Source organism: Pimephales promelas, chromosome 13 (genome assembly GCF_988280905.1).
Source record: "Pimephales promelas chromosome 13, fPimPro1.hap1.1, whole genome shotgun sequence".
Classification (NCBI taxonomy): Eukaryota; Metazoa; Chordata; class Actinopteri; order Cypriniformes; family Leuciscidae; genus Pimephales; species Pimephales promelas.
Window position 1 is genome coordinate 13,703,722 of NC_142781.1, and position 21,701 is coordinate 13,725,422.

General features: G+C 37.3%; 2 protein-coding genes across 2 annotated transcripts; one reads left to right on the plus strand and one right to left on the minus strand.

Moving 5' to 3' along the window:
• Positions 1–282: 282 nt before the first annotated feature.
• Positions 283–4,766, plus strand: psma6b (proteasome 20S subunit alpha 6b). The gene is made up of 7 exons (XM_039693501.2): positions 283–460; positions 1,337–1,431; positions 1,651–1,732; positions 1,814–1,969; positions 2,839–3,017; positions 4,309–4,403; positions 4,603–4,766. Exons 1-7 carry the CDS (start codon positions 385–387, stop codon positions 4,658–4,660), a joined length of 741 nt encoding a protein of 246 aa, XP_039549435.1. The 5' UTR covers positions 283–384; the 3' UTR covers positions 4,661–4,766.
• Positions 4,767–6,836: 2,070 nt separating this feature from the next.
• On the minus strand, positions 6,837–9,233 carry nfkbiaa (nuclear factor of kappa light polypeptide gene enhancer in B-cells inhibitor, alpha a). The gene is made up of 6 exons (XM_039693241.2): positions 8,931–9,233; positions 8,176–8,281; positions 7,880–8,087; positions 7,707–7,795; positions 7,334–7,591; positions 6,837–7,244 (listed from the first exon to the last, which is right to left on the minus strand). Exons 1-6 carry the CDS (start codon positions 9,170–9,172, stop codon positions 7,212–7,214), a joined length of 936 nt encoding a protein of 311 aa, XP_039549175.1. The 5' UTR covers positions 9,173–9,233; the 3' UTR covers positions 6,837–7,211.
• Positions 9,234–21,701: the final 12,468 nt, after the last annotated feature.

Consider the following 21,701-nt stretch of genomic DNA (forward strand, 5'->3'; position numbering starts at 1 on the left):
TAAGAGTACTTGTTGACTTTTGACAGGGGAGGACCCACTATAAAACAATACAGATTTTTTTTAAAGACTGGTATGACTGGAGTCTAATGTCAGTATACATAATTTATGTTTTTAAAAAATACTGTTTTATTTCTTTTCTTTTAATTTGTATTTGGGTCAGTGTAAAATGGATTATAAAACAGAGAAAGCTAAACAGAGGAACATTCGTTTGTGCTAAAAACTGTAAAATTATCAATAATAATAACAAAATGCACTTTTGCGTTCGATTCTGACCCGGAAAAACAATCTCTGCACACTGCTTCCGGGTCTTTCGTTCTGCATGTTGCTATTCTGTGTAGCCTGCATCGCTTTTGCAATTTTACGTTAAATAAACTTCTTACAAACATGTCCCGGGGTTCTAGCGCGGGGTTTGACCGTCACATCACTATCTTTTCTCCGGAAGGAAGACTTTACCAAGTAGGTGAGTACGGAAGACTTTATTTGACTTGAAAAAACAGCTAGTAAGTGCACAGTCATGTTCAGCTCAATCACTCACTCTTACAGCAGCTGCTTATTGTGAAATGCTATTATTATTATTCTGTCATCTAAAACTTATTTTAACTGAATGTGTGTTTTTTTAATATATATAAAATCCTATTATTTAGTCAACTAACTAGACCGTTAGCACGAGCAGGGAGTGAATGTAGGAGAATCGGCTCAGTTATGTTTTTAAAATAAATGTAATAATTTAATTGAACACATTTACAGATATCAATTTAACAACAATGTGACTGTCTTATAAATATATGTTAACTGCTCTAATGCATCAGTGATGTGCCTTGACATATCTGCCGGTTAAGGTGTAGTTCATGGCTCATTTTATAAATATTTACCATGGCAACCGCAGTTTCCGCCAAAAAAGTGTTGTGTAAAATTGAACAATTCGTACAAACAACTTATATATGCATTATATATACAGTAGGATCACGTGCATTACAAAGAAAAATAATTAAATAACAAATAAAATAAATTTCTAGGTATTTTCTTGTAAATCATATTCTTCTGTTAATACCAAAAGTTGTATTGCATTTGTACTTCTCAGCACGTTAAGAGCTTTTGTATAAAAAAGAGGCTCATTGTGAAATACCATAAACCTCAAAATACTGTACTTACTACATTTATTTTTTTAACTGTCAAAGCATGATGGATGGACTCTTTCAAATTTATGAAGCTTATTTTGTGCTTATTTATTTTATATCACTTTGTCGTAATGCACCAAATTACTCATTCACTTTTGCTAGTGAATTGCATGCATCACATATACAACTTTCTATATAACTTCATTTCATTCTTACAGAATATGCGTTCAAGGCCATAAACCAGGGCGGTCTGACATCAGTTGCTGTTCGGGGGAAAGACTGTGCTGTAGTCGTCACACAGAAAAAAGTCCCAGTAAGTCTGCTTTCATGTACCGTTTTTCCACCAAAATGGCTTGGCGGGGGTTGTTATAACCACCCCACAAATAAACACATTCAAACATTAATTTGATTTGCCTTGAATTCAGTTTGTTTTGACCCGTAATACCTTTTCTGTGGTGTAAACATGCAGGACGTTTGGTGGTAAAGGGGACGTTTAATTCATGTTCTTATGATGCTATTCTCTATTTTCCAGGACAAGCTGCTGGACTCTTCCACTGTCACTCACTTATTCAGAATCACAGAGAGCATTGGCTGCGTGATGTCAGGAATGACAGGTACAGATCTCATCCACATGGTAGTGTTCACGATGTCTGCTGGAAGTGATGCACTCCTCATTGCCTTGTGTTTGTGTTCAGCTGACAGCAGGTCTCAGGTGCAGCGAGCTCGCTATGAGGCGGCGAACTGGAAGTACAAGTATGGCTATGAGATTCCAGTAGACATGCTTTGTAAAAGGATCGCTGATATCTCTCAGGTTTATACACAAAACGCAGAGATGAGGCCGCTCGGCTGCTGTAAGTAAACACTTTTTCCTCAGTTATTTACACGCACTTATAAAGTAGTTAAAATTACCCCTATTATTGTGTGTTTTTAAATATTCTATTGTTGTTTTGGAGGTCTCCTATTATAGGTTTAGATTTATGCAAAGAAAAACACTTGAAAGGATTATTAGGAGCACCTGTTTTCTCATTAATGCAATTATCTAATCAACCAATCACATGGCAGTTGCTTCAATGCATTTAGGGGTGTGGTCCTGGTCAATACAATCCCCTGAACTCCAAACTGAACGTCAGAATAGGAAAGAAAGGTGATTTAAGCAATTTTGAGCGTGGCATGGTTGTTGGTGCCAGACGCGGTCTGAGTATTTCACAATCTGCTCAGTTACTGGAATTTTCACGCACAACCATTTCTAGGCTTTACAAAGAAACACTTTTTTTAATCCTTGTTATGAATCATGTTATATTTAACTCATACAGTGAAGACTAATTTTTACATTTGATTATTCAATTTTGGTAGTATTTCTAACTACATGTTTAATAAACCTATGCTTCTCTACCTGAAAAAGGCATTTGTTTTATAATATTGGCTTTACTAAAAAAATCAAGGTTTACGTTTAATTCAGAGGGATTTTTTTCCTTCTAGATCTATTAAACTGTCTAGCGCAGTCAAATAAGAAAAGTAACACAAAACAGTAAACTACAATCAAAATCGAAATTTGATTCACCTCAAGAATCGAAATAACAAATACCCTAATATTTCATTAAAAAACAAGAAAGGTCGTTTTTGATTTCATGATGACTTTAACTTTGCATGTTGGTTGTTTTATGCTCATATGTGTTCCCTGCAAAGTTCCTTTAAGGTTTGTGTATTGTTTCTGTTCCAGGCATGATTGTTATTGGTCTGGATGAAGAGCTGGGGCCACAGGTGTACAAGTGTGACCCAGCAGGTTATTACTGTGGGTTCAAGGCCACAGCAGCAGGAGTCAAGCAGACAGAGGCTACAAGCTTCCTGGAGAAAAAAGTCAAGAAGAAACTCGATTGGACCTTCGCGCAGACAGTTGAGGTACATCACAACAGGCTACAATTCAAGAAGACATTTCTATACAGCTTTAGCAGAATTGATTTCAGCGGCTAACATTGCCCACACCAGCTTATCATTTAATTTTAGCAGTATGCCGCAGGTAAAAATGTTATTTTTGTGCTTTCAGGTGTCAGCAAATTTGAACCTTATTTTTCAATAGGGAATAAGCTATTTTCTGTGAATGTGCCTATAGGGAAATAACGGAAAAAGCAACAAAATGCAGTAAATGGTGTAATAATTTGCGCTAAAAACTTTTAAAAAAATTATTTCAATACTAAATTAAAATAACAAGTAAATATTGCACAAGTTTTGCAATATCAATCACCATAACAGACTGGGTTTTTTCAGCTAAAATAACTGGAAGTGGGTGAGGCCGGAAGCCTCGAAACAATCAAGTTATGTACATAAGTAAAAAAAACATTATTTTAGCTATTAATGTCAGTGCATTAGATGACAAAACAAGTAGTATTTGCAAACCAATGAGGCTAAAAGATAACTTTTTCACTTTTTTTGTAATTACATTTAACCATCTGGTTCCACTGTGGTTTTTAGCAGATCTGGGTCTTTTGTCACTATAGCACAATTTCTTTGGAATGGAAATGTCAACTTCCTCTAAACTTGCTTTGTTTGCTCAATAATGTAGTTAAAGATATTACCAAAAGGTTTGGTTATATATATGCTAGCTTTCGTATATATTACACAATTAGGAGAATAATGGTAATTTTTTGTACTTTGAAATGTATGAAAAAAGGAAAGGTTATATCAATAATTTAAAATATATATTTAAATAAAGTGTGCTGTACTGTTATATATCCTGTGTACATCCTAAAGCCAAAAACGTATTATTTAATAAGTGCAGTACAAGTCAAATACTAGTTTTGGATCAGTAAGATATTTACTGTTTTTAAAATAAGTCTCTTCTGCTCATCGAGGCTGCATTTACTTGATTCAAAATGCACCAAAAAAAAGTAATATTGTCAAATATTATTACAATTTAAAAATGGTAGTAAAGTGTCATTTATTCCTGTGATCAAAGCTGCATTTTCAGCATAATTAATCCATTCTTCATTGTCACATGATCCTTCAGAAATCAGTCTAATATGATGATTTGATGCTTAAAGAAACAGTTATCTTAAATTGTTACTGTTTTTGGTATTTTTAATCAAATAAATCCAGCCTTGGTGAGCAGAAAAGACTTCTTTTAAAAACATTAAAAATCTTATGATGCAAAACTGACTGGTATTGTATATAAATCACACATTTCCATCCACAGACGGCAGTCACATGTTTATCAACTGTGCTGGCAATCGATTTCAAGCCTTCTGAGTTGGAGGTAGGCGTCGTCACAGCAGAGGATCCGAGATTCAGGTGGGTGCAAGAAGAACCGCGTTCTTTTACACTTGAGAGTCTCTGTTCTACAGGAAATCAATTCTAGAAAAGCAGTTGTTCGCTTCAGTACTGATTTTCGTCAAGTGATGCAACAAGCCTAGTATATGTCTGATGCATGTTCTACCTCTGAGTATATTTTTCGTGGTCGTGGCACCTAAAAGGAGTTGCTCTGTTTCAGGATTCTGTCCGAGTCAGAATTGGACACTCATTTGGTCTGTCTGTCTGAGAGGGACTGAGATCTCCAGGCCGCTGCTCACGGTGTTCACGATGCGTAGGATCCCATTCAGATCTTTTGTTCTTATGTAAATTCCCCGTTCCATTAAATACATTTTGAGAAAAATATTTGTAAGATTCCAGCGCTCTTCCTTTCTCTTTTTCTTCTGGTGTATGTGAACGAGTGAGCGTTTGGCTAGGGGAATCCCTGACATGCATATGTTTCATTTTCGCTGCATCCAGTGTTTTCCCAAGCTGATTTGACAATGGGGAAATCGTTTAGAGGCGTGCTTCTCGCTTCGTGGAGTTATTTGTGAACTTTGAGCGTCTTAAGTGTATTAAAAGTTGCTTAGGGCTCACTAGAGAAGATCACGCAAGGAAAGTCAAACCCATGCTTTAGAGTTTATTCACACTCCTGATCATTTGACTCGCTTCAACTTTGTAGCGTGACTGGAAGTTTGAACAAATTTTTTTTTTTTTTTTTTGGTAATTTTCCGTAGAATTCCCACAATAAATCTGGTCCACAAATACATGCAGATTAGAAAATCTGTTCAAGGTATCATGAAGCTTTTACAGCATTCATTATTAGCAATGGTTATGTGCTAAAATATTTGTAGTCATAGATTATAAATAGAAATAAACAATAGTTGATGTATTATTAACAAACAGGAATTAACAATGGACAATAAATACTTGTATAAATTAGCATTAAAGGAGTAGTTCACTTTTTTAAAAAACTTTTGCTGATAATTTACTCACCCCCTTGTCATCCAAGATGTCCACGTCTTTCTTCGGTTGAAAAGAAATTAAGGTTTTTGATGAAAACATTCCAGGATTTTCTCCATATAATGGACTTCATTGGGAACCAAATGGTTCAAGGCCCAAATGAGAGATTCAGTGCAGCTTCAAAGGGCTTTAAACGACACCAGACGATGAATAAGGGTCTTATCTAGGACCCTTCGAGTCATGACTCGAAAAAAGATTCGTTCGTTTGGATGAGTCACAAACGTGCATCACAGAACAGAGCAAGGCGAGCATTTGTGCTTATAAAACTTAAACGTTTTTATTTATTTTTTTTAAATGAGCGATTGTTTCGCTAGATAAGACCCTTATTCGTCGTCTGGTGTCGTTTAAAGCCCTTTGAAGCTGCACTGAAACTCATTTGAACCCTTTGGTTCCCATTGAAGTCCATTATATGAAGAAAAATGCTGGAATGTTTTCATCAAAAACCTTAATTTCTTTTCGACTGAAGAAAGAAAGACGTGGACAACTTGGATCACATGGGGGTGAGTAAATTATCAGCAAATGTTTTTTTTTTAAGTGAACTACTCCTTTAATTTTTACATGTGCTAAAATATTTGTAACATTTGAAGTCAAAAATTATAAATAGAAATAGTCGATGTATTAACAAACAGGAATTAACAATGAACAATAAATATATGTATAAATTAGCATTAACCTATGAATTGTTGTGCATTGTTCATGAAACTATATATGTATACACACACACACACATACATATGGGTCATGTGACACTGAAGTAATGGCTGCTGAAAATCCAGATCCAGCGTTGCAATTAAAGGAATTAACTACAGTTTAAAATGACAGTAATATTTCTAAGTACTGTATTTAACTAAACAACTGCAGCCATGTGACAGTGTTGTGGATGATTGTCATATTGAAATCTTTCCAAATTATTTTAATAGCTCCTGTGAGACTCAAATGGAATTTCCCTGGCTTATCCGTCTCCAGAAACATGATTAATGCCTTAATAAGTAATGCCTTAGTCTGAGTAATCCATAAAACACACTGACCAATTGTTTGTTTTATGGATGATCTGTTCGTACAGTCCCGTAATAAAATCCAAGGTGTGGAATACGTAATGATTCTGCGCCTGGCACCTTTAGCGGTCAGGTGTTCATTTCTCTTTCTTGTGGGGAACTTCACACTAAGCATGAGTCAGTTAGATATGACTCCATTTCAGCAGACCCAAGGAATTTTATTCAAACTACAGTGACGCATCTAACGTGACTCATGTGTTCCAGAAAGGAAACGACAGCAGTTACAGTACAACATCGAGGGCTTTTTTTCTCAATTACCACTATGTCCTGGAATGTGATGTTCTTTCACAAGTTTCACAACTCGAGAAAATTTCCAGGCTTTCTGGACATTCGACACAAGAAACACCCAAACTCGGAATTCATTTCTTTCGTTTTTAATGTAAAAGATATTTTCACAGTGTAATAGATAGACTATAAACGTTATTTACAAATGTTTCATTTGACTTATTAACAAATATAAAAATATATCTCTCTCTCTATATATATATGTTCAGAAAATATACATGTTTTCCCAACTCTTTGGCTTCAAAAACATCGGTATATGTTGTAGTCCAGCTGTATCTGGGGTTCTTTCCACCACCGCGATCACGTCCTCGCGGGCAGGGGGAGCAGCTTTTTCCATGTCCCACTAAGGGACTGGCGTCCTGGGATACTGCACACCCCGGCACAGACCTTGAGACAGCACCTACAGCCTTAGCTGCTTTGCATTATGGGAAATGTCCTGATGGTCAGACTATCTCCCACAGAACTGGATGTCGTCATACATCTATAAAAAAAAGAGGCATGTATATAAGTTTATGAAGTAATATCCCACATGAATAACAACAAGGAATGGCGTTTTGGGAGAAAACTTACACAGTCATCGTCAGACGAAAGCTCCTCTTCGCTGTCCTCCGACTCGCTCTCCGGCATCGGCCTGAGCTCTTGGGCCGTCCGGCTGTAAAGCTGCCTCTGGATCTCGCTGTTGTGTCGCCCGAATGTCAGGTGGTACGGCGTGTATCCGCCATAGGTGAGACTGTTGACATCAGCTCCCAAAGCAATGAGCGTGTGCACCAGTTCCAGGTTCTGCGTGTCCACGGCCAAATGAAGCGACGTGCGGCCACTGCACTGCTCCTGAACGGGAGAAAAACCACGGTCAGTTCTCTTTTCAAGCATTCGAGCGAGTCATTTATGTCGCTGGGACGTATTGAAAAAAGAAAAATAGGTGTAGGAATGGCAAGTAACGTACCTTTGCGTTTACGTCGGCCCCGAGCTGGACCAGGCTTTCCACCATTGAGAGGTAATTTTGAACGGCTGCTATGTGGATACATGTATGTCCTGTGATAAAAAAGGATGATACTTTAAAAACTGTACTTCAAAAAAGGCACAAGCTCAAATGGTCAGGGGGGGTCTTTGACTTACCGCTGTAGTTTGGGAAGGTGAGAATGGAGCGCAGATGCTGAGTCTGAATCTGAGTGAGTACTGAGAAGCAAGACAGAGACCCTCTTTTGCAGGCGATGTGGAGGGCCGTGTTTCCACTTTGATCGACCAGTCGTGGATCACAGCCGGCCTTCAGCAGTCGGTCCACCATGTGTGGCTGTTCCGTGATGACGGCGAGATGGAGTGCAGTCTGCGGATGGTAATTGGAAGTTAATTACGTTTTTGTTTTGTTTTGTTTTGCTAATTGTTTGAGTATTTCTTCAGGGAGGTTCAATTACCTGTCTTTGGTTGTTCTGTCTGTTCAGGAACGGGTCATTCTGACACTGTTTGATGATCTGGATGGCATAATCTTCCGCCTCGTGAATGATGGCAAGGTGAAGATACCTGGAAAATAATGTAGGAGGGTTTTGTTTTTAGAAAATATTTTAAGAACACGCTGAGAGGATGTGGTTTAGAAAGACACAGTAAAAGCAGGCGGTCGTTTCGCAAGAATGGAGTTTTTAAGGTTATTTCCAACCAGTGTGGCTCTACACATCTGATGCATTCTATGCGCTTGGCCGCGCGCCAGGGACTTTCCTGCCTGCGCACTTTGTTTCTCAAGCTCCGCCCACTTTGGGCGCTGCTCCAAAAAGTGGTATTTGTTTACTTCCGCACTTTAGCAATATCTGCAAATTGAACTATTTGCATAACTTCTTTAAACAAATTTCAAAGTTATCTAGAACTTTTTGTCGCCTGCTTACAGTTGTAACTGCAGAATCAAAATTGCATAGTTGGTCCCGTCAGGAAAATTTTTTTTTGTTTTTTGTTTTTTTTTGTTCTCTACATAAAAAATATAGCCAAGGCTATATTTTTGTTTTTAATAAAGCAATGATAATTTAATAATAAATGCATTTTGTTTTTAATTGATCTTTGTTTTATTTAATATATTTTTACCCTCCAAACTTGTCGTTGCATATAATGGGTTAATTTATGCACGCTCTTTAATCGCTAGAATAGCTCGCACTGCATTATTAATATTTTAAGTTAAACTTACGTGTCTCCGTCCTCTGTGACTTCTTCTGTCCAAGGTTCACACATCCCCTTTGGATTTGCACTTGCGTTTGGCAAAGACAAGTTCTCCATTTCCTCCACAATTTTCCTATACTCGTCCTCCTTTAGCGAATCGACGCCGCTGTCGACGCGATCCTCGCAGTGTTGCATTTTCCTGTTTTTCGTATCCATTTCATCAAGATCACAATCCATATAGTTGATTCTGGCAGCTCTGTTAAAATCCATCGCGACGCTCGCTATAGCTCGCACTAGTCAGTCAGCAGTGATGAAGTGTGCCGAAAGGGCGGCGTGCCTCGCTTTTATAGCCGCGCCTCCGCTAACAGGGGATTTCCATCCGCAACTTATCTTTACTCTACTCTGAAAAGGGGAACTCGTGGCGGGCTTTTATTTAGAGAATTTCCCTCAAGATGACTCCGCGAAGTAAGAATGAAAATCTGTATTTTCCTATTACACATGTACCTGGTGGATTCGCAGTAAGCCAAACGCTCGGGTAAAATGAATGACAAGAGAACATGAATGAAAGGCATGTGGAAGAAGGGGACTATTAATAATGCAGGAAATATATAGGCTATGCAGCTGGAAATAGCACTTGATATCCACATTATTGTTGTTGCTTTATTTTTTGTAGGCTATAAGTTGGCCTTTAGTGACCACAAAATGATTATGTACCACATTATATAACCATATAATGTGTTACATAATGTATGTATATGAAATTTTCTTCTAAAATGATCATTTTTATCAAGCTTGTATATTTAAGTTCAGTAATTTCACATAAAGCGCATATATATATATATATATATATATATATATATATATATATAGGAAGAGTTCAGATGCAAAAGCCTCTATACCATTTGAAATTTTCTACATTTTTATTATACTACATATATATATATATATATATAAATATGTAGTATATTATATATATATATATATATATATATATATATATATATATATATATATGTATGTATGTGTGTGTGTGTGTGTGTGTGTGTACACAAGCACATATGGGAACTTACAAGGAGAACTGACTATTAAATCCATTAAAAATCACCTCGACACAAATTCTTTATCTGAGAAACGTTGGAATTTTTGTTTTTTCAGATGTACGGTGTCTAGAATTCAGATCAAGGCTTGGTTCCTCAAATGTACTTAGAAAATTGTGAATTTAAATTCCGTGAAAAACTTTGACATCAGTTGTTTGCTTGCAGAATGTAAAGTTCTCAATAGTGCAACTCGTTCCATTAAATGCTAAAAAACTTTTCAGAATTAATAATGTGAAGAGGGTGAGAAGAGCTTAGTCAGTTTAAGGTAACTGAAGTGAAACATCCCACATGGAAGGCCCCTCAATGTTCCACATGATTCAGATTTGGGGGGTCCACGATATTCCCCTGCACTTTTTTCCGGGGCTCCCCCTTCAAATTTTTTAGCGGCAACCATCTTATTTCATGACTTTTTAGTATTTTCCATGACAACATTAATGTAGTGTCCCCAAAAGAACACTGTAAAAAAAGATCACTAGGTTATGATAACGTATTTTTCCATTGATTTAACCCATCAAAATAAGTTAAGCACTTTTCAACTTTTATTATTTTTTTTAAGTCCATTTAATAGGCTTAATTTAAGTTGAAATTACTTAAGACATCCAAGTTGGTTGTACTTAAAAATTGAAGGCAGCAACTTTTTTTTATAGTGAAATATAATGTAATAAATCTCATAATGTATCCTCAATTGCATAATTAAAAACTTGCATTTGTCTTTTGCATGAACAGTATCTGTCTGGTTTCAATTTCCATCTCTTCAAACAGAGCAAGACAGGTGGACAAAACAAATAGAAACTCCAGGTAAATAAAGCTTATGTGATAATGTCTGCAGCACCTTTCTTCACCTGACATTTGCACTGGAAACTACTGAAGCTCTGTTTGCATAAAGGGGGAGGAGCCATAACATAGCAACCGTTTCTACCAACAGCGCTTATGTCACCGTGGCGATACCGTGACATGCGTCAAGATGGATGTCAGGATCACGCCTTGTCTCACCTGCTGTGTCACAAGGTTATTGAAATGCATCATTGAAATTATGCAGTCCGAGTTCAGGGAAAGGACATTCATAGAAAGTACTAGAACATTCCCTGAATTGTTGCGCATGCAGGTTTGAACTTGAATGCACACAATGTTCCAAGAGGAAATTTGGGCTAAATTCCTCTTTATATCTGCCAGTAGCTTCTATACTGAATGAATTATTTACTGCTTCAACCTTTTTTTTGATGCCGCAGAGGATTTAGTTCCATTCTGAATGGAGGGAGTTTTGGGAGGTCCGGGTTCTAATTTGTAACCCTGTGTGGGACGACAGTTTGACCCACTATATTCTTAGTCTGACGAGACTTTAAAGAGCAGAGCGTGGGCTGCGTGTGTTAATCTGGGGTAGACCTGTTCTTAGCCTGAGCAGTGAGTCATGATCCGGCTTCTGTTCATGGTGGTATTTGGGGTGTCTCCGAGACTCTCCAAATTACGCAAGTCCACGAATAAACAAAAGAGCAATAATCGTTCAAATGTTTATGAATACGCAAACCAGAAAAACCCTTAAATCACTTGTTCCACAACCTGATTTGCAAGATCCTGCTGCGTTTCAAGTTTGCCTTCTCCTAACAACCAACAATGTTGTGTTGCTAATAATAACTAATTATGTCACATTATCTAATGTAGAATGTTAAGGTACTTTTATGTTGCTCTTTCACACTGTCAGCTGACACCTTTTTTCTTTTCTTTTTTCTTTTGCTTTTTTAGCAAGTTTTTAAAATGAAAATTTCAGTGTGGGTTAAGTGGAAATCACACCTATTTCTTCCCACAAGGGGAAGGGAGACTTTATGTTTGTTGGTGAAAAAATTATGGTAACATTTTAATTTTAGTGTCCTTGTTACATATCTTACATACATAGTACTAACAATAAATCCTGTTCCCCATGTATGTTCTTATTATAGTAATTACTAGGTACTAACCCTGAACTTAAAGGGTTAGTTCACCCAAAAATGAAAATTAAGTCTTTAATTACTCACCCTCATGCTGTACCAACCCCGTAAGACCTTCGTTCGTCTTTGAAACACAAATGAAGATATTTTGGAATAAATTTGAGAGGTGGATCACTGCTACATAGGGGATTGAAACTTGACGGCCCAGAAAGTTATTGAAGAAAATGTTTAAATATTCCATGTGACAACAGTGGCTCAACTTGATAAGTTTATCAAGCGACGAGAATAATTTTGGGGCGAAAATAAAACAAAAATAACGACTTCATCCGATTATTCCTTTTCTTCCTTCTGGGCCTGAGACGAGAGTTCAAGAGATTTCCACGACGCATGAACAAGAAGAAATAGAAGAGCATCCTCTTCTCAGTTCTCGCGCATGCGTCGTGGAAATCTCTTGAACTCTCGTTTCAGAACTATCCCTTTAATCCTAAACAGGGACGTGCACAGGGGGGTTGCTCAGGTTGCCCGGGCAACTGCCCATATGCCCTTCTCGACTCAGGTTGCCCTTCTGAGGAAAAAAAAATCGTTCAATGGATGTAGAATTTCACGTAGGCCTAGACAAAAAGTAATATAAAATTCGCAAAGCCTCATTCACTTCCAAAAAAAAAAAAATGTGAAAGTCAAACTGTTTCCACGAGACCATAGACTGCACGCGACCGTATGGTAAAGCACCGCAAATTACTCAGGCTGCGCCTCCATCTCGTGTTGCGCGCTAATTGGCTTTATGCCCAGCTGCAATACTTCCTGAACTTCAGCCAGCTCCTTGTTTCCTGTCTGCCATTATTGGCCAAATTGATTAATTCAGGTGTGTCTGATTATTGTTGCCATGACTACTGAGGTCAGGTACACCTGAATTAATCAATTTGGCCAAAAATGGCAGACAGGAAACAAGGAGCTGGCTGAAATTCAGGAAGTAGTGCAGCTGGGCATAAAGCCAATTAATGTGTACGAAGTCCATGACAAAATGAAGCGAAACTATCCTTCTCGTCACGAAAAGAGGAAGAAGAAAAACATGAGAGTGAATTGCGGGAACTGCAGTCAGGTAAACTTGTGTTCTGTCCTCTCTAGTGTCAGCAAAGTTTGATGGTTTGTCTCAGCCCATTCTCACTCCCAAGGCGTCACCTAACTGACGCCTTGGGAAGCATTTGGACATGCTTCAATATCTGACGCTTTAGGCGCCCTTTAGCGTCAGTTAAATGACGCCCTAGGATCGCGTGTACCCTACCCCCACCCCACACCTAAACCTAACCGCGTCCTCTAACAGACGCTTTCCTTTAGCGTCAGTTAGAGGACGCATTAGTATCGCGTCATGTAAGTGACGCTAAAGGGCGCCTAAAACGTCAAATATTGAAGCATGGTCAAAGGTGACGCCTTGGGGTGAGAATGCGTTGTTTGTCTGGGCAGGCAATGCATCTCTTGCATCACTTTTTGCCTGACAAAAGTGAGAGTAAAATACCATTATTTATTACGTTTTGTTTTTGATAAATGACAAAGTGCAACAACAGTGTTTGTTTACTGCAGCTCGAAAAACATAACTGCGTCGCGTGTGTTGCGTTCATATGCGCGTGCACGAAATGAAACTCGCATTTTTCAAGCAGAAATGTGGAGACCAGAGAAATACTGTACAATTTGAATGATGGCACTGCCACTCAAAGTACACATTATAAAGACACTGATTATCTAGTCTCAGTGTAGTTAAAAACTCTAAACAACTGCACTAATTATGCAATATATAAACCAATGTATTGGCAATTTGACATTGATTGACTATTGATTCATAGGCTATATTGAATTTAAAATGATGATTAGATGGACATTCTGGTCAATATGAATGCAAATCCCTCAAATAACCATTGTAAATAACCATAAATCAAGATTTGCTTTAACATGCATAAAAAAAAATAAATAAATAAATAAAAATCATAGGCTACTGATTCCGAAAATACCCTGGCTGTAGAGAGAACCAAAGTTAATCCCAAAAGCCAAAGTTCAGGGTTGTACTTTAATATTTTCTTCTTGTTTATGTTTACGTTAATATTCACTTGTTATCTTAACATTCTATAAAAATGCTTTATTCAGTAAATATTGTTTGTTTGAACCTCATTCTGTTCTATATTGTTGTACTTATTCTTTGACTGTTTTGTTTAAAGGAGGGAGGATTGTATTGGGCGGTATTGAGTGGCAATGGCAAATGGTTTACATGGCTCACGGCATCACAGATCAGGTAGAGGGCCCCTTAGCAGAATTTTGCTTAGGGCCCCAGGGGGAGGTCAGGATTGGCAAAAAAAAGAATTGTATTTTTTCCCGAAATCTAAGCGTTTTTTTTATTTTTTCGAGTTTTTTCCACTCAATCCAGATTATTTCTTTTCAAATAAATAAATAATAATAATAAAAACAATAAACAACAATATGAAGAACTCTTTTGCTCATTTGTCTCATCTCTGACATTTTGCAATCTTTATAAATAATTATAAGACCATAAGATGAGGCAATGCGTTTGAACATAAACACGGCCAGATAAGGCAATTTGGAAGGGGACAAATTCAACTGAATATATTCCTTCATATAGCCCGTGAGTGGGGAGGAGGGGGGGAGGGTGCCCTTTTTTCAGGTCAGAGCAACTGCCCCTCAAAATTCCTGTGCACGTCCCTGATCCTAAACCTTTAAGTTAGGGTAGGTCATTTTCTGAGAGGCTAGCAATAGCAAGTTAGCTTTGAAAGCATAAGATCCCACCCTCCCTTCAGAGCGTCCTCAAAGCCACACCTTCAAAACACATAAACGCATGTACAACAGTGACCAAAGAAAAGTGTCACGAGAGACGCCGTTAAACTACCTCATATCTCATTACAATAACAATGAACATAAAGAGCTCTAACGTGTACCAATCTGACTAGTTCTGCGTTGCATTAAACCAATATGTTGGCGGACAGACAGGACATCGTACCATTGCATTCCGACCTAATGCAATGATTGGAAGAACATTTTTACATAAATATGAATACATTTAGACCACTTAACTTGCATGGAGATTGCTATCAGGATGTGACAAAAAATGTTTCTGGAACCAATCGCCTACTAGAGGGCTGCATTTGGATTGAGTCAATGCAAATCTCGCAGGAGCGGGTGGTTTGAACTTTGCTGGGGGCGGGAATGGGCGGCAAAAACAACAACAACTCCGAAATCAGGAAGTAGCCTATAGCGACATGATGGACATGTCAATAAATGATGTGTAAAAGAATGGCACAAAACCTAAGCAAGGCAAGTCTGGCATATGTGTGTTTTGTCTTTTACTTTACGTTTACTTCAATAGCTAAAATCAAAGTACTTGAAGTTTAAGGAAACGCATTGTAGCCTAAGCGTTTTAGATGTCCCCGATAGCCTAGCCAGGCTACTAATAATAGCAATACAAATACTTTTTTTTTCTGCGGGATGGGAGAAGACACAAAATCAATGCATCTCTATAATTGTGCGGGATTAAATTCGGGATTAAATTTAAGTTTTCCGGGTGCGAGCAGGAGTGGACATACATATTGCGGGATCAGGCTGGAGTGTAACATATACGTTGCGGGAGCGGGCGGTAATGGTCAGAAATTAGGCGGGCGGGAGCGGAATGAAGAAAACAGTCCTGCTCAGGGCTCTAACGCCTACCCTGCCTTTAACCCATGTAGTTACCTTTTATTACCCATAGGTAAGTACATGTTAAGTGCACATAATGTAAAATAAAGTGCAACCCCAAACCCTAACGCTAGTACCTACTAGTTGAGTACATAATATTATTTATTATAAACATTTTAGAATAAAGTGTAACTGTTAGGCTATTATTATTATTATGCAAAATGAGTTAGAATTTGAATTTGAAAATGTAAATCAATTTAATTTTCATTCAACTTTTATGTTGACTTTTCTTTGTTTAAAATGTTTTAAAATCCTAAAGCTTTCTGTTTATTTGTTCAATTTATATTTTTGGACACTGTATTATTTTTCTATGCAGTTAACAGGTCAAGGCAATTCGTCATTTTTTCATAAAGGTTTCCTGTAAATAGTCTGATGATGCAAAATTGACTAAACTACCATTCATGACATCACAAGTTCTGATCTACTCACTGTTTTTGAGTACTGAGTATTCTCAGCATCACATTACACAACAAAACCCAGTGGCCTTTTCCACTCTTTACGCCTGCCGTACGTCTACATTTGAGTCAGCAAGAACAGATCTTATGATTAACCTACTATATGATACAAAAGGCTTCACATATGTCAACTGTTATGATTATACAGTAAATGATGTATTGTGGAAAGATCACGAAGTGGGTTTCCATTCCCAGGGTCTCACTCTACTCTACACGTAGAACTGAGAATCAGAAATCCCTTTGACAACATTTGTTCCATGCAACATAATAAAAAAATGAATGTTTACTATAGTAATTCTACAATTGACATAAAACTATATACAGTACAAATACAATAAAAAGAATTGTGTGTGCATAATGTTACAGCCTGTTTGGGGACTGAAATTAGTTTTAGATAGTGCATGTGTAATAAAATAAGTAAACTAGTATAAATGAATTAGCTAATGCTCTAATTTTAGAGGTAGGGGGCGGTAAAACTCCTAAGCGGTGAGCAGCCGGTAACAAGAAGTGGTCGAATGAGAACGTCCTCGTCTCAGTTCTCGCGCATGCGCCCATAAGGAAGTAATGGAATAGTCGAATAAAGTCGTTATTTATGTTTTTTTCGCACAAAAAGTAGTCTCGTCGTTTGATAAACTTATAATTGAGCCGCTGTAGGCACATGGAATATTTAAACCTTTTCTTTAATGACTTTATGGGCCGTCAAGAGCCAGTCCCTTAGGCAGTCTATGTAGGACTGATACAGCTCTCAAATTCAATCAAAAATATCTTTATTTGTGTTCCGAAGATGAACGAAGGTCTTACGGGGTTGGAACAGCATGGGGTGAGTAATAATGACTTCATTTTCATTTTAGGGTGAACTAACCCTTTAAGTCCCCCAGTATAATTTTAACCCTTAAAACTCATTTTTGATTACAGAAATTACATATTTAAACGTTTTTTTGTTGTTTTTTTTTCCATGAAAAGAGTTCGTCATGCCTTGATATAACTTGAATGTAACGCTACACCCTTGCCTCATTTAATATACACGGATCAATGAATATGCAAATTAGCCCCTCCTCAACTCAATCACACTAGCTGAACTCGTTAACGATCACATGGTGACCTGATTGGTTACAAGATTTGTGACGTCAGAAACACCAGCGATTTCAAACCGTGTTTTTGTCTTTTGTTCTCTGCAGATTTAAGAAGAAATATAGTCAGCAATGAGTTTGACTCATGAATTTACACATGATTTGTCTTAAAGCATATTAAAAACACCACATAGACATATGAACAACATTAAAAGCTTGATTTTCAACATGGGAGGCTTTTATTCATTTTTGTTTTAGTTATTTCAAGTTCATCAAGTTAAACTAAATGAAAATTAGAAATGTTGCCTTGGCAAATTATATTTGATTTGATTTCAGTTAACATTTATTTTATAAAATATCATTTTAGATATTTTAATTATATTTTATATTTCCCTCCATGACACCTATGCAGGTGCCTTAAGTAAATATTATTTAATGTGTGTTATCACTCTTATCACACGTTATCATCTGCAGTCGGCAAGGTAAAACGTGTTCAATTTCGACTTTTAATATATTTATGTACAGATATATCCAAGTGAATTTCACTGAAACACATCTCAGGCTGTTTGTCCGCCCTACTCTCTGTTTCTTTGGGGTTTGCAGCAACTGAAGATGCCTCTGCTGAGAACACTCTCCTCTGAGCGGCTGAAGATGCATTGACATGATATTAACATCTGTTCATCAAGTTTCAAGAGCAAAAGAGTTTGTCTTCACCAAACACACAAAAGTACAACATTATAGGCTGCTTGATGCATTTGTGCTCACATCGACTCACTCTCCAGTACGGGCACAGTTTGATCCATAGGCTGAAGAGAGCAGCATCCGCCTGAGGAAAACAACAATAAACAATCATGCATGTACAGCATGATGTATGAAGGGACTGCAGGACAGTAACTGAATGCTGTAGAGTTCTTATGTCTTTCCTGAGATGGCATACACATAAGAGGAGTCCTTCATCATAAACATGCAAGGTGAGCATGAAGCCCTCGAATCAGTCTGATGGCTGGACAGGTGATATTGCCTAGAGTTTACTACAGAGTAAAGCGGGACGCCAGTGACAACTACTGGGAACATTTAACATTAGATCAGTGCTTCTCATCCATGGAGCCAATTAATATAATATAATATATCAAAAAAAAAAACAAGAAATTTCATAGCCGCCTGCCTTTGTATAAGCTAATTGTGTTGTACACTGGTAGGCTTTGGAGTCAAAATGGCTCTTAACATGTATTCAAATCAAGTGTTATATAATGAAACAAATATTTTTAATTTGTGCTCTATCGACTTCAGGCCTCTATCTTTAATTTAATTTTTCTTACCTGAAGATGAAGCACTTTGGGAAGACATTTTATCCCAAATAGTATAGTTGGATGGATGTGGAAATCTTCAAACTAACAATCTTTTGAGATTTTTTTTTTTTAAATGATGCAAAAATGCATCTATTCGATAGCTTTTAAAAGATGCACTTTCAGGATTCATTTCATCAATTGAAAATATAGGCTACTGATCTAACAAATAAAACTTGATTGCTCAAAATGTTTCAGGGATTGTGGAGGCCAACTAACTGTAGCATCTTCTTGAACTTTTATTCAAAATGAATGTTTAATTATGTTGGGCTTCTCTGAGACAAAAAAACAACTCACAACAGGAAATAGAAAAGAAAGAGGGCTTCATGCTATATTCTGAATGAATGAGTGATTTCATTGGATCTTTAAAATGCCCGTTTATGATGTCTACTCTGCAGTGCACTATTAATGGTGACTGCAATATACCCTCTCGTTTGTTTCAATGTAAGGAATGTCAATAAACGTGAATATAATATGTTTGCAGACAGCGCCCTCCGTTGGTTGAGAGTCAAGTTTCTTCCAGACACACGTTTCTTCCTCCAGGGTGTGCTGAAAACCACCATGATATCAAAATTGACAACAAATCTTATTTTTTTCGAATTTTACACTATTTATTATACATTCTGGACATTAAAATGTATACATTAGCCTATTATTGCTGCTATTATTTTTATTTATTTTTGAATTCATGTTCCCTAATGATCCTAAACCAACTTCCTATTCCGCTTGTTGCAACGACATATCTTCTTTGATGATGCGTTGATTGGCTTCAGGGCGGGACAACCTGTCACTCATGTGAGATCAACCAAGGGACGTCGTTGAATCAACTAAATAAAGTAGCCTACATTGAAAAGGCTATAACTGGAGATAAGTAAGTGAGATGTTCTTTTTCAAAATGGAAGTTAGTTTCAAAGCTCAGTTCGTAGTCCATAGAAAACCACAATCATCCAATCAATTCATTGAACAAATCAATATTAGTTATAATATAAGTTAGGACGATTCTAAGGGCCCATGCACCTTTGGGGCCCCATAGATCGATTTCATTAATAGAATGAGTGTGGTGGGGGGCACAACCTCATATTTCATAGGGTCCAAAACTGCTGGTGGCACCATACACACATGGGTCCCAATAGGAAATAAAACGCTATTGCAACTTCATTTCATGCCGACTTTAAGCCACATTCACATCAGGATGCTTGCTGTGTTATTGTTTTAAACTCTTTTGTTCTATTGTTGCTATTGTTCTCATGTTAAATTCTGTTCTCTCGTCTGACCTGGACTTATTTGCGCCTTTGAAATCACGTCTGGTTTCCTTTGGTTGACCCTCTCCTTGGTACAATGATAACCTGCGTGCTATGAAGACATCCTGTCGTACAATGGAGCGTAGGTGGCGGATGTCTGGCTTGACTGTCGACTTTACTTGAATATAAGACCTAAATTGCATCAGCCAGATCTGCTTCTTTTGTACAGATAATTGATAACAACCAGAACCACCCAAGACAATTGTAACAGTTAGATTCAACTCTAGCTTCGACTCACCTCTGCAATAGGTTTCTTGATTTTTTTAGCTCAAAGATTGATAACCTCCGTAAATGTATCACTTCTACTGTTTCATCTTTTTCTCACACTATCACTCCTGAATTTTCTGGTACCCCTCTATCAAATTTTTCCATATTGGACCTTCATTCTCTTTGTAATGAGATTTCAAAAATGAAAGCTGCCACTAGTTGATCCTGTACCAACTTTTCTGTTCCAATCATGTTTTGCTATTTTATGTCCTATTGTATTGAATATTATAAATGACTCTCTATGCACTGGTGTGGTGCCAGCAACGGATGCTTTGACTCCTGTACCAAGCAAATTGTTGCTATTCAATTGCACTCCCATCTACTGTAGCTGCAAATAATCTCAATGAGCCTCTTCAATTGGGGATTCTGTAAACTACACAGCACTGATTCTGGCAGTCTCTTTATTTTGATTCTTCTTGAACTTAATGCCGCTTTCGACACTGTTGATCATAATCTTTTACTTGCTCGGTTAGAATTTGTTTTTGGCGTTTCTGATACCGCACTAAACTGGTTTAGGTCCTATCTTTTTGATAGAAAGCAGTTTGTTGCTATGGGTGGTTTCAGGTCTGCTATTGGTGTAGTGCATTCTGGTGTCCCTCAAGGTTCCATCCTGGGCCCTATACTTTTTAACATACGTTTATACTCTTGGCCAACTTTTAAGATCACTTGGACTCAGTTTTCACTTTTATACAGATGACACCCAGGTTTATATACATTCAAAACCTGATGTAAGTGGCTGTGTCTCATCTTTCCTTTTGTATTTCTGAGACAAATAAAAAGAATGGACGTCTAGATTTTTTTTTTTTATGTCTGAACAGTGACAAGACGGAAGTAATGCTCATTGGTTCACCTCACCAGCTACAGAAGGCTGGTTCTCCCACTTTTAGTGTAGAAGGTTGTACTTCTCAATTTCAGACTAAAAAAAAATCTGGGGGTGATATTTGTTAACAAGTTGACATTTGTTCCTCATGTTCAGAGCACTGTCAGGACTTGATTTTTCATCTCAAAAAACATAGCCAGATTGCCTCCATGTTGTCACTCCCAGTGGCTGAAACGCTAATTAACATTTTTTTTCCCATGTATCGATTACTGTAATGCTTTGTTGGCTGGGGTTTCAAAAGCTAGCCTCTATAAACGAGTGTTGGTACAAAATGCCGCTCAAATTCTGTCTGGAAATAGGACAAGGGATCATATTACTCCAGTACTGGAATCTTTACACTGGCTCCCTGTCAGATTCCGTGTTGATAAGGCCTTGCATGGACTGTCTGACACCTCATTATCTAACTGATCTTCTTTGGAAGCTGGTCCCATTAACTGTGGAAAACTTTTTAACTATTCCAAAACTGTGTTTGGGGTAGTTTTTACATAATTGTTTAAAATTGTCTTATTAATCCTATATTTCATGTTTTTATTTTGTATTTTATTAAATTTTTCTGTCAGTAATGAATTGTTTGTATGTTTAAATGTATGTTTTATTGTGTTTCTATTCTTGTGAAGTGCTTTGAGATACTTTTTAAAGGCGCTATATAAAATAAAGTTTATTGTTATTATATTATTAAACATGTTTAAATATATACATCATTGTCACCTGAAGGAAAATGGATATCTG